Here is a 16,531-nt window from a genome sequence, read left to right as displayed (position 1 = left end):
CAAAGTATTCTTCCGAAAGAAACGCAGTTCAAATAAATAAAATCAAGTTCTGGAAAATTGATATTAATAAATATATTTAAAATGGTCAGTTCGAAGGAGTAAATATAAAATTTTAAAACAATTATCTGAAGAGACTATGCAACACAAACAATTAAAATAAAAGTATAAAAATTTAAAAATTACCTAAAATAATAACTATGACGAAATATATATATAAAGAAAACTATTTGAAAAAAAATAAACGCTGCACTTTTATTTACGCAGTTCGAATAGGTAAATAGAAATTTTTAAAACAGTTATTCCGAAAAAAAAAAAGTGCAACTTTAATAATTAAAATGAAATTCGAAAAAGAAACAATTACTTAAAATAATAAGTTATAATTAAAAATATAATATAAAGAATATTATTTGGAAAAAAAGAACGATGGTGACTTTTTTTCCTCTCACAGGAAAGGAAACTAGGTTGCCATATATTAAGAAGTTCGCCAAGTGAAGTATTCTTGGCGCAAACTGACAAAAAAAGTGCCAACATAAATTTGTGAATTTCTCAGTAAATTTAGTTCCAAATTTTACAAAATTTCATATTTAGGCGTAATTTGAGTCGTAGAATCGAAATATGTAAAAAAATTGGTATGTTACTTCAGAAAAAGTCCGATTTTGTGTCAAAATACCTATGTTAGATTAGTGCTATATATAAATCTATTATATATCCTAATCTATCGCGATTTCGAGACATGCAGAACGCAAATTGAATTTTGTCAATCGGCCCAGTAGATCGGGAGATATAGGACTGTCCCATTTTTTTTTTGAGCAGTGTACATTTTACTTTATATACATATTTTTATGACTTTTGAGACAAAGAGGGGATATGCTGTAACTTTAAAAGTTGGCAGGATAGACAAAAACTGTGGTATTTTTGAATTCAGCAGCCAAAAGTTTGGCAAAAACAAGGCAAGTCTAATACAACAAACCTGTTTTTACCCAGTGTCGTCACTGAAAGCTGTAGCTGACAGACAGTCTGGATCTTCTATTCTCTGAAGTATCGTTGATCACATAGCTTATTAATGGCAGTAAAATATTTATCCGTCTTGCCATTCCAGTATGCGGCAAGTGTATTTTCATCGAAGCGAATACTTACTATCTTATTTAGGCAATTGATTTCTCTGAGACGTCATGCACAGTAATTCAGACATCAATTTCCTATCTGCTAAGCCTTACTCAAAACCAAAGCGTTTATAAGTATTAACATTATAGAATCTCTTCTGCTTTAATATTTAGTCTGTGAAGAAAATTAGAGATCTTTTCTAGTTATAAAAATGCATTTCTCAGTTTTATTTATTTATTATTAGCACTTTACAACTACATTTCATATTTTTATCATTTTTCTTTTGAATCTTTTCTCCAGTAATTTATGGCCAAGATTTGTATTTTTTGGTCAATAATAATTGTTATTGTTTCACTTGATGAGTCAGAAATCGATTTTTAATTGGCCTTCTCAGAGAGTAACCTACGCCTCATTGTTGAAGGATGAATATCAATACAATACACAACAAAACTTTTTTAAGGTTTTTTTTTTATTAATAATGCTGTTTTTGAGTGGGGATCGATCAGATTTTGGAATCGTTTACCTTTTTCTTCCACATTTGCCCTTCCTTTCTGGAGAATATTATCCAATTTCATTCTGTCTCCTTAGAATTCAAGAAATGCCCGATTTTCCAACACCTAAAGCAGTATTCCTTACAGTCATGAATGTCTGCCTGCTAACTGAGACAATATTTGATCTCTTTCCAACCATTATATGAATTGTGGTACACTAAAATGAACGAATGCAGAAAGTATTTAAAAAGTATGCAAAAGTAGCTTCTCTCAGTAAAAAGCTTTAAAAATATGAAGTAACCTTAATTTTTGTCTAAACTAGTTATAAAAAGTCGACAGCAGACATTCAGATGACATTAAAGCACATAAAATTGCTCTGAAGGACCTACTGGCAAAAGGTCGCTTTGTCTCAATTAATTTGCCCACTACAGTAAATGTATTTTATCGACATCACTATCTTAAGAGTTACATAAAAGTCATTTGAATAAAAATCATTTGTCTAGGCTTTAACTAGCACCCTCGATGTATTAACGCCGCATTAGCAATCGCGGTGGTGTCTCAGGCCTGTTATCCGCACAGCCCATATAGGCCCATATGTGGTCGTCCCTAAGTACTCTGAATTGGGCCCCCACAAAGAATTCTTGTCATAAGAGTGTAGGCTGCGTAGATACATTTATTAAGCTATATTAAATTATTAAATAAAGTTTTATTCTTACTCCAGAAAAATCGCATTCTATTTATAAAGAGGATAGCTTTTGCTACATTAAATGTGACTTAAGACGTTAAAAGTTAAATCCTAGAAATTTAAACTGATTAATTTATCACTTCAAAAACTATGGTACATGAAATTAAATTATCTTACTTGCTGAAATGAGTGCTGTGTGATTATCTCGGTATTTAAGCAGGTTCTCCGCAAAATTGAGTCGAGCCCCTTCGAACCAAGGAGGCAAATCTTCCATAGGTACATTCATATCAACAACCTAGGTAATTTTTCAAGTTAATAAATGCAAAGTTTAAGAAAGCAATATGAATCTATATATTTTACAGACTAAAACAGCTTGAACTTATGTAATAAGAGCTTCTCGGAAAGACGGTGTTACCCTTATTAAATGTATTTTGAATTATATTAATCTAAAAAAAATTTGAATTATATTAATCTAGAAAACTAGATAGCTGGCAACAAATGGACTCAGAACCTTTTTGTTCTTCATCGGTTCTGGGTCATTTCAAACATGAAAATGAGAATACAATTCGTGGGATCAAATTCTCAGAACTTAGATAGATGTTATATTTATGTTAGAATGGACTTGCCTTTTTGATCTAACTGATTGTGATCCACTATATCAAGCAATTTTATAAAAGAACGTCATGATATCCTCTATTCTCTTTATACTGAGATATCTGAAGTTGTTGTGGTAGACAAGCAAGTTATTGCAAATAATTAAATAATAAACCAAGATCATGTAAATTATCATGAAACACTTTAGACTAACTCAGAAGTCAAACAACAAAAATCAGCGTTTTTGCAGCTGAGGATGGTGGTTCGGTAAAACCATCGAAACTAGTCCTGTGCAAATTTTGAAAATATAATGCTGATTTTTGTTGTTTGACTTCTGAATTAGTAATTGTTCGGCGTGTTATTGTGTCTTAACTTTAGGTTAGGTTGAGTTATTTGAGTATGGCAAAAATACGAGGGCTATCTGTAGAAGGGAAGGAAGGTTATTGTTGAGGTTTCTTCTGAGATAAATTGGCTTATGTTTACCTTACACAAGCAGAAAAACATGAAAACCAAACATTCAGCCAGCCCGTTTGCTTGGTATCGAACCTAAGCCAGGTCAAATTACCAACATTCAGCAGCCACTCGGCTACTGGTGGGGCCACGAAACACTTTAGAAAACATTAAAGGATTGAGCTCCACATGAGCTGTAGCAAAGTCCTATTCCAGAAATTACTTCATTCGGACCAATCAAAATGATATTCATGTCAAACCCATACATGTTTAGAATTTCAATGTTCATTATTTTTGTACACATGTACATCATTCTGTGCAAGCCGGGAGCGATGGTTTTTGAATTAACTTGCATTCATATCTTATGGGAACGTTCATAACAATAGGGGGACCGGAAAGTAATGTTGTTTCTGCGCATATCGACAACAACATGCTAAAGGCAGAAGTGGTAGCAAATCCATGTCAAACACTCTTAACCAACCTTGGTCGACCATCCAAGAACATTTAAAGCAGAATGGAAAAATAAACAAAGAAGGTGTTTGAGTCCCCCATAATCTGTCCGAAAAGAACAAAGCCAACCTATCCATCACATGCAACGTATTGCTTCAACGGCACCATACAGAACCGTGTTTTGATCATTTGATTATTGGAGACAAAAAAATAAGTCTTATATGATAATCCAAAACTGAAAAGGCAGTTTTAATAGGGGATACAAAGGGTTTACATCCCTAAAAGGCGTCTCTGGGTGTTTGATGGAGTATTCGAGGAATTGTTCATTTTGAATTGCTGAAACCTGGGAAAACTATTAATGCAGACCTTTATTGTGAACAATTGGATGGAGTGAATCAATCTTTAATAGAAAAATATCAATTGTCAACAGAAAAGGCGTCATTCTGCAACACGACAATGCATGACGAACGCTGGAAAAAATTAATGAATTGGGGTGGGAGGTACTGCCATACTCACCCACCATACTCGGCCAATATCACAGCATTGGATTTCCATTTATTCGGATCCCTATAACATTAGTGCTTAGTGGCAAAAAATTTGAATATTTGGATGGTGTCCAAAATGTCCTCTCGAGATATTTTACTCGAAAACCAATTAAATTTTATCGGTCCGGGATTGAAAATCTGCACATTAGATGGCAAAAGGTTGTTGATAACGAGGGTGGTTATATTATTGATTAAAAATAAAAACTTGTTAAAAATGTATTCGTTTGAATTTAATGTAAGAAAGTGACATTATTTTCCGGTCCCCGTATTAGATTGTGTAATGTAAATATCTGCAGCATTTATAAAACAGTGACAAATTTTGCGACTTATTGCAGGTATATTGGCGTCTTCGAACATCGGTTGATTGTCTTTCAGTGGTAATACTAGACCTACTGCACTTGAACTCTCTATAGTGTCAATGTTTTTTCTGAACCGAATTTGATAGCAACAAATAACATTTCAAAAAACGTCACAAATGATTATTAGAAAATATTTTGTACTCTTCAGTTATGTTTTGTGAGTTTCTAATTTCCTAAAATATAGCAGATATTTGTAGCTTAGTAAATGAACTCTTATCATTGTGGGAAGTTCAGCAAATAAAAACTATGAAAACTAAGTTGGAGACTTCACCTTTCATCCTTTTCTCCGTTTTCTGTGTTCTTTTATCCAACTTTACAGAAACGTGTGTCTTCATATCTGAGTCTTTTAGTTTACAGGCTGTCTCACAGCTCATCTGTAAGCTTTTGTATTTATATAAAGAAATCATGTATTCCTGGCTCTATCCTTAGAGTTCTGAATACCCATAACTTTCCCGAAACTACGTATTTTAGTTACAATTGCATTCTTAATAAGTGTAACGAGACACTTATCGAAGACTAAACTGCTTTGTGAATATAAATTTGGTATTATTTCGATACTTTACCCAAATTTTTACTGTTTATTTAAATTCAGATTCAGTGCAGAATTGTTTAACACTGAAGAAGTCCGCTTAATCATGTAACAGTAGGTTACAAAATGTGTGTTGCAGTGCCTTGGTTGATCGCTCTCTTGGGGAAGAAGGGTTAACACAATATTATTTGGTTTAGTTTATAGGCTGTGTTTGTTACCTATTGTATACGTAGAATATAACGTGCTGTTAACCATTATATTAAATGTCATTATGTATTGTTTTTGGTTTTTTAACGTATGTAGTATAAAAATAATACAGTGGTATAATATTAAACATTGCTCTGTAAGCGAAGTTGCTTCGGAGTTGCAGAAAGTTTTCTGTAACAAGAAACTCTGAGAACTTTAGCAAAACAACAATTTATTAAAATTTGTATCATTTTATTTTCTAATTTTTAACTTTCCTTAAGGTAAATACTTATTTATCTGAAATTATATTTTTGAATTATTAAATTTAAACATTTTAATTTTAAAAAAGTAGATTATTTTTCAAATAACAGATAATTCTGTCTTACCTTATCGAATATTTTAGAGCATATAATTCCACTGACATGCCAAAATTCACTCCAGAACTCTGAGATATGTTCAATGGACCATTTCTGCAAATCCCAGTAGTCATCTGTTTAAAAAATATATAATTCAGTTTTTAATTTAGTTTTGTTTATAAAGTTAAAAATAGAAAAATGAAAAATAGGCTTCTTGAAAATATGGAGTGATTATAAGCAATCATTTAAATGTTTTCACTGAGTGAATTTATAGTTTGTAAATATTCGCAATGAAAATTATATGAGTGCGAAATTCAATACCTTAATGAATTTTCAAATAATGATATAATTTTGTGAATGAAGAAAAACACCAAACTATTTTTTTAATTGAAATTTTTAATTTAAAAGTCATTCTTTCCTTTCAGTTATAAAAGAAAGAGAGTACGCTAGAATCAAATAACTTAATTTAAAAAAAATTAAAAAATAATTACTGAAGAAAACTTAAAGAAATATGGTTAAAGTAATAGTATATTTTAATCTAAAACTCTTGACAGATCTCAAAAACACCAATATAAAGAAAAGAATGATAGTACGATTCTATTTACCCAAGGCACAAGAGCACAAATTACATAAATGAGAATTTTTAATGGAAGACTCTTTCTTTCTATCATTCGTGTTTCCTGTACTGAAAAACATACTAGTACGCACACAGCAATGTCGACGAATGAACACATCTAAGAAAAAAGCTATTACAATCAGAGTTTTTAATAGGTGAATTGTGAGCATTCGGAAGATAATATAAAAAGATTGCACTAAAAAAACAAGAATGTATTATTACATCATTAATTAAATGCATCTTGGCTTTGGAAATGAAGGTGATCAAGATTAATGTTAAGCAGTTTTATAAAAGTTTTGAATAATGGTTGGTTAAAATTATATTTAATAACTAAATTTAAGTTAATGAAGTGCGAAACATCCTATTAAATCTTATTTTCATTAAATTAAAAGCAATTCGCTAAAACGCTAGTTTAAACTCTTTTGCATCTTAAATGTGTTATTTTTTATTTCAGTTCCAGATTTACATTTAGCTTAATTTTGGGGTATGCGTGATAACAGCATGTAAAATCTTACAATAGAGACTGCCATAATGTTTTACATATGTTTATCAAAACTGTTTTATATATGTTTCCTGTAATTATCGGAAATTTTGATGAAATAAAATTGTAGAGTCATTAGATTATGTCGAAGCAGGAGCACATGAAAAATAGGCAATGCACTACCTGGAGCTAGAAACTGGACCTCTCGAATACACGCCGAACGTGCTACCGTTAGACCACGAAGTGCATGCTGGAAGGATGGAGAAAATTCTTTATATACTCCCCCTTTTAAAGGGCGATTTGGGATTAGGAGACAGTCGCCAAATCCTGATGATGACGGAAGTATTGTCCACCACCTTTTAGTTCGTACGCCACTGTTAAGTCATGAGGTTATTTTGAAGTAGGAGACCTGAAAAATGTGCAATGCTCTCGCCGGGATCCGAACCTGGACCTGTCAAATTTGCTCGGAGTGTGCTATTACACCATGAAAGTATGCTGGAAGGAGGGACAAAATGCCTTATAAAATAAATCTTGTTTTAGTAGATGCCACGAATGCCATATATGAATTATGCAATAATTGTAATATTTATTACATTTTATGTGAAGATTTGCTGCTAATTTTTCCAATGTAACATGTTTCTATTATTTAAATGCAATGCTTTTGCAGACAGTATTTCTTATATGCTGTTGTCTTAAATATGCTAACCGAATACTGCTTGTACTTAGCTCTCACTTGCAACATAGAAAATTTAGTATCAAAATGTATCAATCATAATATGAGATTTTCTCAAACCAACTTACCTAATTTAGTATTATACTTAGACTCTATTAATTTCATAAAATTTTTCGTTTCTTGTGCGGATTCTTCGGTTGGTTTCCACAGTATCTCAACATTGGTAAAATTCCTCGTATTCATTTCTACCTAAAGAAAAAACAAAGAAAAATAAATTTTAAGCCGATATTTTGTGCTTCCTTAATATTATACGATAGTATTAAAAAGAGATAAGGGTTGCCAACATCTGTACGAGTATGAACAACTCATTTTCCCTCTATGGGTCATGTTATGATTTACTATTGATTTAAAATAGGTTACTGGTACCTGCGAGAATCTAAATTAATATAACATACTACTAATTTACTATTGATTTAAAAGCAAGCGGCAGTTGATCGAAGGATTTGATAGTTTCTTTATGCATGAAATTTCAAAATTGCTTGAACATTAATTTTTACCTATTGGACTAGAATAACAGTATGTTACAGTAAAATATTTATTGTCAATGAAGTATCCTTCAAAAGTTGCGCAATTTTTCAATTGTTTTGAGAAGCTCAAATGCGTAAGGTTATTATTATTTTGGGTAACTTACTGTCACTTCTCTTTTCGTTTCCTCACCAGAATGCAAATTAGATCGAGGATTTAAGCTGAGGTTGTTACAATGTAAAACAGAATAGAACAACCTTTACTTATTTGTGTAAATTGTGAACCGTGTAAATAATATAAGTTATGTAGAGGTTAAAATTAACCAAAGGCTATGGACTTAACCATATTAATCACGTCATAGGAAAAGTCTACGGTATCGCCAACCAAATTTCTGTATTCTTAAGAAATTACTCTGGACTGTCTCTTTCTCTCTCTCTCTCTCTCAAAAAAAAAAAAAAAAAAAAAAAAGAGAGAGAAGGATATATCTGAGCATTATAAGATACATTCTATTCTCACCGATTTTCACAAACTTCAGTTATTACAGAATAAGATTCTGAGAAGAACTGTAAATGCTCATAACCTCATTGGAAATAAACTGATCCCTGATGACTTGAAAATTGCCTCTATAGTGGACCATATGACCAAATTAAAAAAGTGTTCCTTCAAAACTGCAGTTAGCTGTCATGATGCAAATTTTTCAGAAGTTCTTAGTTATCAAATCATTCCAGAAGCTAATTTGATCAGACCACTTGCAACTCACACGCTTACACTGTCTCGTAACATAGATTTGACATCTGAGTTTTACTTGTTTATTTTGCCCGACGTGACTTTCGCTTTCCGTCGACGCTTTCCATCGATGTGACTCATCCATCGACGTGACTCGCTTTTCATCAACGTGACTGATCGCTTTTCATCTGGTTGGCACATACGCAGTACAGAAGAGAATTGTGTCTCCACTTTTACCTCACTTTCTTCCGTTCTTGGAGCTTCATCTGCTATCTTGTCAATTCATGTGCCCTCAGCGGCATAGAGCATTAAGGTCCCTTCGGAGGCCACATAAACAACTGCATAATCCGTATCCCTATATAAGAAAGTGTTTCCTCCGGTTTGTGTATACGTTATATTTGTCCCAGCTCTGACGGTCTGGATTGCTTGGCTTTGCATTACTGCTGCCTAATATTTGGATGCTTACCCAGGATAGATTTGGGAACCAAGGTCGCATTTGCATTATTGTTTTCGAATATTTGAATACTTGCGCCGGTTAAATCCGTGATCGCACTTCGCATTAAACTGAATTGTGTAGTCCTTGACTGTTAGCGTATCTAAATTTGAAACTGACGGCTACTTGAAGTTATCTCACCACAAATACTGGTTGAGTTCCTTAAGCAGGAGACGCGCGCTTCTGTTACGTTTATGATTTAATACAAAGGTTAATTTTTAACCTTCTCAGGACTTTGTCGTTATCTTGAGACTCAGTGATAATTTGCTGAGAGTCTGTTAGGAGTATTGATTGTAGTTTATGCTACTAAAGAAAGTCAAATTCTGTAAAGGGAGGCCTGGAGTGATTGAAGAAAAACTTAAGATATAAATGGATAAATAAGTTTAAATGATTAAATATTAGTACTGTATCATAGTAAAAGCTTCATATGTTGGACATTTCGGTATCGTACTCAAATTATTATTTTTCAGATGGGAATTACCAGTATTCTTTGGTTTTACTCTGTTGCATCTTTTAAAACTTTAACATCTTACTTTTAATTCTAGCATACATGTTTTGAATCCCTTTCTCTTTTATTTCTAGCGTATAATTTTACCTTGTTTGTTTAAATTCCCTAAATTACCAACTTAATTCTTTCATTGACGTCCTATTTGATAATACTACAAGTTTTCTTAATTGAAAAAAAGCGAATTATTTCTCATTTCAAAATAGAACTAGTATATTTTTCATCACAGACATTACCAAATGAAACGAAGAAAGACACTTATACTGTGCCATGTTTTCGACAATCTTTTATTCATAATAAAATGTATTAGCTAATAACAAAATATTGAAATTAATGAAAACCGACGTTATGGAAAGAAAACTCTAGAAACTTTTACATTTTCACAAGTATATCAATGTTCCTTTTCTTAAAAACAGCAGCTGTATCGCAATTTTTATTTCTATTTCGTTAAAAGTTAAATTTGTAAAAAAAATTTTATAGTGTATGATCAAATAACTCATTAGAAAATCTATATCATGAATGAAATTCATGTCTTACATCAGATTAAAAAGGAATATTCTGAAGCTAAGTGTTTATGCCTATTTAGCCCAAAATGTTATTATCGGCATTATAAATTTAACTAAAAATATTCTTATAACAGTATGTCGCCTTTAAATTCAGTGAAAATGTCAAGTGTATTTTCTGATGGTATTGATATACTTGCGAAAGAAGTTCTAAAAACCTGAAATGTCAAAAGATGTTTACAGTTGAACACCATGTAATAAGGGTCTCTTTTGTATCGCTAAATCAGTTAGAGGTTAAGGAGTGTTTTGAATAGAAGGCAATGTTTGTGATAAAAAATATGCTAGTTAAATTTTGAAATGTGAAATAATTCGCTTTTTATCAATTAAGAACACTTGCAGTATTATCAAATAGGATGTCAGTGAAAATATTAAGTTGGTACTGTAGGAAATTTGAACAAACAAGGTAAGGTTATACGCTAGAAATAAAAGAAAAAGCGATTCAAAATTTGTATGCTAGAATTAAAAATAAGACGTTTAAATTAAAAGGATGCAACAGAGTAAAGCCAAAGAACACTGGTAATTCCCATCTGAAAAATAGTAATTTGAGAACGATACTGAAAAAGTTCGTTTTAAGAATTTCTTTATGCATGTGATGCAAAAAATTACTAGTTTTTCATGAGTGTGGACATAAATGCAATTAATGTAAGAAAAAGGTAAAATTAGTATAGTTAATGTCTCTAAAACAAGAAAAAATAATGGTATGAGCAGTGTAAATTCATATGAATTAGTGAAATATGACGTAGACTTAATATCATAAGATGTAAGAACTATTTTGGTATGTGTGGATGAAACACTGAATGTATAATGTAAAATTAGAAGCGAAAATTATGAATACACTTAAAGGTAATCGAGATTTAAAACTAAACATGATGTTAGAAACTTTTAAAGACCTTAAAACTATATGAGAAAGATATACATTTAGATATAAATGGTATTAAACTGTAAAGCCGTGAATGGAAATTTGAGTAAAACTTGTCGATGATCAATTATGATCGGAGAATATAACAAGTATTTAAAAAATTATAAGGAAATGTCTGAATATGCAGTAAATGAAAACAATTCATATCGTTAAAAAGTGTGTTAATGTCTAAAATGGGATAAAATGTTGGAATTACGAATGATGAGACACAAATAAAAACAGAACAATAAATAAGTTAAACTCGAATTATGAAATATAAACTAAGAAAGGAAATTATTAACGTGAGAAAAGCAATTGACAGTTACAGATTCTTAAATTAAGAAAAAAAATATTGGGCAGTGTAAGGAAGATATTGTTAAACATGTGTAAAAGAAATTAGAAATTCTGTAAAAAAATTAAGTAAAATAACTAAGATCACTAAAAATAAAAGTTTCTTTTTAGACATTCTTTAAAACAAGTGAGTTGAAATGAAAGTGCGTATAAAAAACTAGAACGGTTAAAAAGATATACAAAAAAAAAAAAAATGTTAAATGTTATGTTTAAAATAAAATGATGTAATAAACAGTAGTTATGTAAATGAAGTTAAAATTCAAAATATATTGAACACTATAACGTTAAAAAAACTGCGAAATCGCATTTAAAACTAAGTAATGTTACAATTAAACTGCATGTACGGGGAACAATTACGTTTGTGTAATCTAACATATAAGTTAAAAATCAGGGTATGTTAAAAATGGTAAAGATATGAAAAAATAACAATATGTGGAAATAAATTAAATATTACAAATTAGAAACGTTAATTATTAAAAATATGACCGTAAACAAATGTTATGAATAGAAAGCCTAAGAATTAAGTGAAATGTTCATGGAAAACTAGAAGGGATAAAAGTATCAGAACAAAACTGAGTAATAAAAAAAATATCTTGTAGTTGCCAGACATGATGAACCATCACTAATGGGAAGTCTTTTTTATATTTGTTTCTCTTATATTGGTTTCAGAGTCATGTATTGAATAATTTTAACACCATACTTAAAAATATATTTCTAAAACATATAATTCACTTTTTCATCAACAGAGGGCAGCATTTGCATATCACAAAAATTAAGATGCAGAAAATATTCTCCGTTGCAAATTTTGAAAAAATAAATTTAAATGAAAAGCAGGAGGTCTACAACTCAACCAGTAGTCTAAAAACAACTCAACTAGTGACGTCATTGTTCACGCCTCTTTGTGTGATGTCATCGATGACGTTGCACGATGCACCTGACCTGCTGGCGCAGAACTGTCATTCTTATACTACTCTTAAGATATACATGGATAAATAAGTTTAAATTATTAAATATTAGTAATGTATCATAGTAGAAGCCTCATAGGTTGGACATTTCGGCCATCTTCAATTGGACGACATATTTGAAATCACAACTTGGGTTTGAGTCCGTACTTATCGTATCTTGTTATACAGAAGAAGTTTGAAGATACGATAAAATACCACGTTTTAAAGCGTTTTACTTAGAATGGGATGACAGTGTACTATCATGCTAATGCCTCAATAAGCAGTCATTGATAATCAGACAGGAAAGAAACTTATGACTAACTATAATATTGTTGCATTCATCAAACTAAATAAAAATTCCTTGTACAATTCTATTACACTTTCTTTAAGATGATGGACAGTACTGATAACAAATAACATTTTATTTGTTATTTTTCATGAGAAAAATAAAATTAGTTTATATTTTATAATTGTTAATCCTAAATATTACTCAAGCTAAAGTTTATTTTATTTTTTGAGAATTTAATCTAATTTGTATTTTGAAACAATGTACTTTTATATCACAATTAACATATTAAACTTCATTAACTTTTACTAATCACGATAAGGCAAATGATGAAACAAAATAAGAAGAAAAGTTCAGAAATAAATCTACTTATCATAGTTGTTTTATATTTGATAGGTGGATTTCCAAATGAATGAATTCTCTATGAATGGAAAATTAAAGAGATATAAAATGAGCAAATAATTTACCCTTTTCCTGCGATGTTTAAGTTTGAACACTTTCTGGCTTATCGTCACTAAAAATGATTCAATTTTTGCCTTTCTAGCGAGACTCGATGTTAGACAGATATCACAGGTTTATTTCTATTTGTTTACGATTAGAAGACATTATTGATAGCATAACAAATGTTTGAGATTATTATCAAAATTTAACTGAAAATTAAAGAGAAACATATATTAAAAGATGTTATTAATATTTAATTTCATCCATTTTATGCAGGCATAATTAAACGAAAGGACCAATTTTTAAAATTTTAGACCATTTTGTCATAGTCCTTGAAACGTGTACTTCATGTCAAATCACTTGAATAAATACAAGCGTAGATAAAAAGTGGTCACAGTGCTTTCATTGATAACTAAAACAGTGTTCTCAAAACACCATCTACCTTATCAGTTTCGTCTAAAGAAGGCAGATTATACAACTCATTGATTCCTTTTTATGATGAAAAATTGGTAGAAACTTGTTAATGCTACGATTTACCATCGTCCGATGATTAAGGAAGTATCTCACATCAATGAATTTTTTGCTGCTTTTATGTTTTAATTCTGATAACTTCTATTAAAGCCATGCTCAGAGTTTTCTCTGATGAGTACTAAATAAAGGAATAGCAATTTATAAAATAGAAGAAACTTAAATTTACTAATTTAGATTAATGAAAGTAGATTAAATTCTGCTAAATAAAGCAAATTTGCTATTCAAATAAAATTGTTAAAAAATTATGCATTCTATTTATTTTTGTAATTTTTCAAAGAGATTTAAATCACGGAAACTTTATTTACAAAAAAAAAAAAAAAAAAAAAAAAAAAAAAAAAAAATGAAATCTTTTCGTTTGAATAATAATAAGACAACTACGTGTTTGGTCTAGTCCCCATTAGTGTTTCAGCAACAGTAAAATGGACAATGGTATCAGAACTATTAACTATTCAAAAATGGATTGCCTTAGTTTCATTTCAGGAAATGAAATGAACATTGATGACCTCCAAAATTATGTAACATATTCATATTTCAATTACTAAAAGCTTGTAAATGGAGTAACATTCACAAACTCACAAAACCTTTTTTAAGAAAGACATTTTTGAAAAATTTTATAAAATAGCTTTTAGCTAGGTTGTATTAACATTTTGTCTAATTATTACGCTCGATTTAAATCAGCAACATTATGCATAAGCATTTCCTTTAAGAATTACATCTATTAACAACAACTGAAAGAAACAGAAGAAGCACCAAAGGAAGATGTACCGAAAGTGTCTTGAATGAAAAATGCTTGAAAATGTTTCAAAATATGCCAGAACTTCAAGGATTTGAAGAATAATGCCTATAAGATGAGATTATGTTAATAAAAATATATTTAAAAACATTGAAATGCTTTTTGTATTTTTGTTTTCCGTTAGTATTTATAGTAACAGTTCTGGTTGCAACAAGATCTACAGACATAAAAGGTTCTATACATACCAGAAACCTTAAGTGAGAAGAAAACTTAGTTTATTAAATAGAATCAGAAACTTGGAAAATAATTGAATTTTTTCAGTAACTCTTGACTTTTCTCAGAGTTTGTGTTCTGCTTTGCAGCAACTAACATTTCTGAAACTGATTACGTAGAAAGTATAAGCCATGTATTTAAACATTTCAAAATTGGAGAAAATTTCACTTTGGAGAAATGTAATATTTCTCTTATCTACTCTAATAATTCCAATCTTTTAGTTTAAATTTGCATTTCTTCATACTGTTAATGTTTGTTATCTAAGGAAAGAAGTTTCAGTCAACCAATTATGCAAACGAATTGTCATTATCCCAAAGCTATATTTCGGATGAATTATTATGAGATAACTTCTTCAAAGTTCTTAACTAATTATTGTTGCTACTTTTTATGAGCTTGCTGAAAATTACTATATAATGGGCAAAGTCAAGAACGCAAAATCTAGCATTTGGCTCTTTTAATACGAGGATTTCTGTTCAGTTAATATATTGAAATGATAACTGACTATGAAAACTTAATTCTTATTTCTTTCTCTATCAAACGATGCATGAAACTTTCGTAGCGAGAGAAATACTAATACCACAAGTAAAATCGCTTCTTTTATGAAACACACTTGTATTTTGAATGCGATGTATACGCTCACAAAGATGAATTAAATAACGTATGGTAAATATAAAAATACATTAGCTGTTAATTCCACCACATCTTCAGAGAATTAATTACATTATCATAAACAGCTTGTAAGATTCTCACTAGTGTATTTCTCTGTTACTGTAGAAAGTGACGAATCTTAAGAACTAGTTAGCTAATAATCGCTTAAGTTCGTGTAACTAGAAGGAAGGGTAACTAACCCTTTATTATTCCAATAAGATTTAACAAAACTCCGTCTTGGAGTGTACAATAAAAGCCGAAACTTGGGCTTGAACTTAAGAGACTAAGAAATAAACTAAAACTAAGATTTAACTAAAGAAATATAGCCAAAGCTATGAAGATTCTAATCGAGTTGGTCCTTTAACTTTATTTGACTACGAAGCATATCAAGGGCCTGAGTACGGCAGAGCGAAATAACAGCTTTGAGAGAGAGATTAGCCAAAAGGCAGACGCGCGCAAATCAGAAACTCTGATTCTCTCTAACTCAGTAAGTAGACTTCGCGATTTAAATACCGCTCCTCCTCATTAAGTATTCAGAACGATTCCAAAACTACGTTCTGGCGGGAAGTAGTAAGTTGAAGTTAAGAATTTGACAGGAAAGGAACTTTAACTTAAAATTTAACTCTTAATAAAATTAATATAATCCTTACAAGCTTGTTTCTTGAATTATTAAAGCACTGATGATTTCGTTTATATTTTTTGCCATAGTTTATAGTGTTTTTGTAGATGTACATAATCTAGTCATATTTAAATTTATTAAGAACAAAACGCCCAAGAAAGTCTTTCATTCAAAAGACCTCAACCGCTCGAAACGGCTGAGATTGCGATGTAGGCTTCTTCCCTCTCCCTAAGACATACAGTAGCAGGTGCAGCTTCCCCAAAGCATTGTATCTGTTTATTGCAGACAGCTTAACCTAAAAGTGACCAAAAAGAACAGCTTATTTGTGGCTCTTATCTTTATTTCATATGAAGTAGAAAGGATAGCATTTGAAAACCTTACACCTCTTTGTGTGGTAATGGATGGGGAGGGAGGAAATTGCTGTGAAACTCGAAAGCCCTTTTCGGATGGTTCCGTATTTTAAAAATACAGGTTAG

General features: G+C 30.8%; 1 protein-coding gene across 2 annotated transcripts in view; it reads right to left on the bottom strand.

Moving 5' to 3' along the window:
- Positions 1-13,524, bottom strand: part of LOC118183476 (acetoacetyl-CoA synthetase-like) — a 92,551-nt gene extending 79,027 nt beyond the window's left edge. The window contains exons 1-4 of one of the 2 annotated variants that reach the window (XM_085825550.1): positions 13,278-13,524; positions 7,648-7,768; positions 5,780-5,883; positions 2,458-2,575 (exon numbers count right to left, since the gene is read on the bottom strand). In XM_085825550.1, the coding sequence (XP_085681676.1) occupies positions 2,458-2,575; positions 5,780-5,883; positions 7,648-7,762 (337 nt within the window). In that variant the 5' untranslated portion in view covers positions 7,763-7,768; positions 13,278-13,524. The remainder of the gene's footprint in view (positions 1-2,457; positions 2,576-5,779; positions 5,884-7,647; positions 7,769-13,277) is intronic. The other variant, XM_085825549.1, reaches the window with a different exon arrangement.
- Between the last annotated feature and the right edge of the window lie 3,007 nt (positions 13,525-16,531).

The sequence above is a fragment of the Stegodyphus dumicola genome, chromosome 10, assembly GCF_044657685.1.
Source record: "Stegodyphus dumicola isolate Sdum_Otavi_A_Nest chromosome 10, ASM4465768v1".
Lineage (NCBI taxonomy): Eukaryota > Metazoa > Arthropoda > Arachnida > Araneae > Eresidae > Stegodyphus > Stegodyphus dumicola.
The sequence above is the reverse complement of the archived record's forward strand: the minus strand, read 5'-3'. Positions and strand labels throughout refer to the sequence as shown.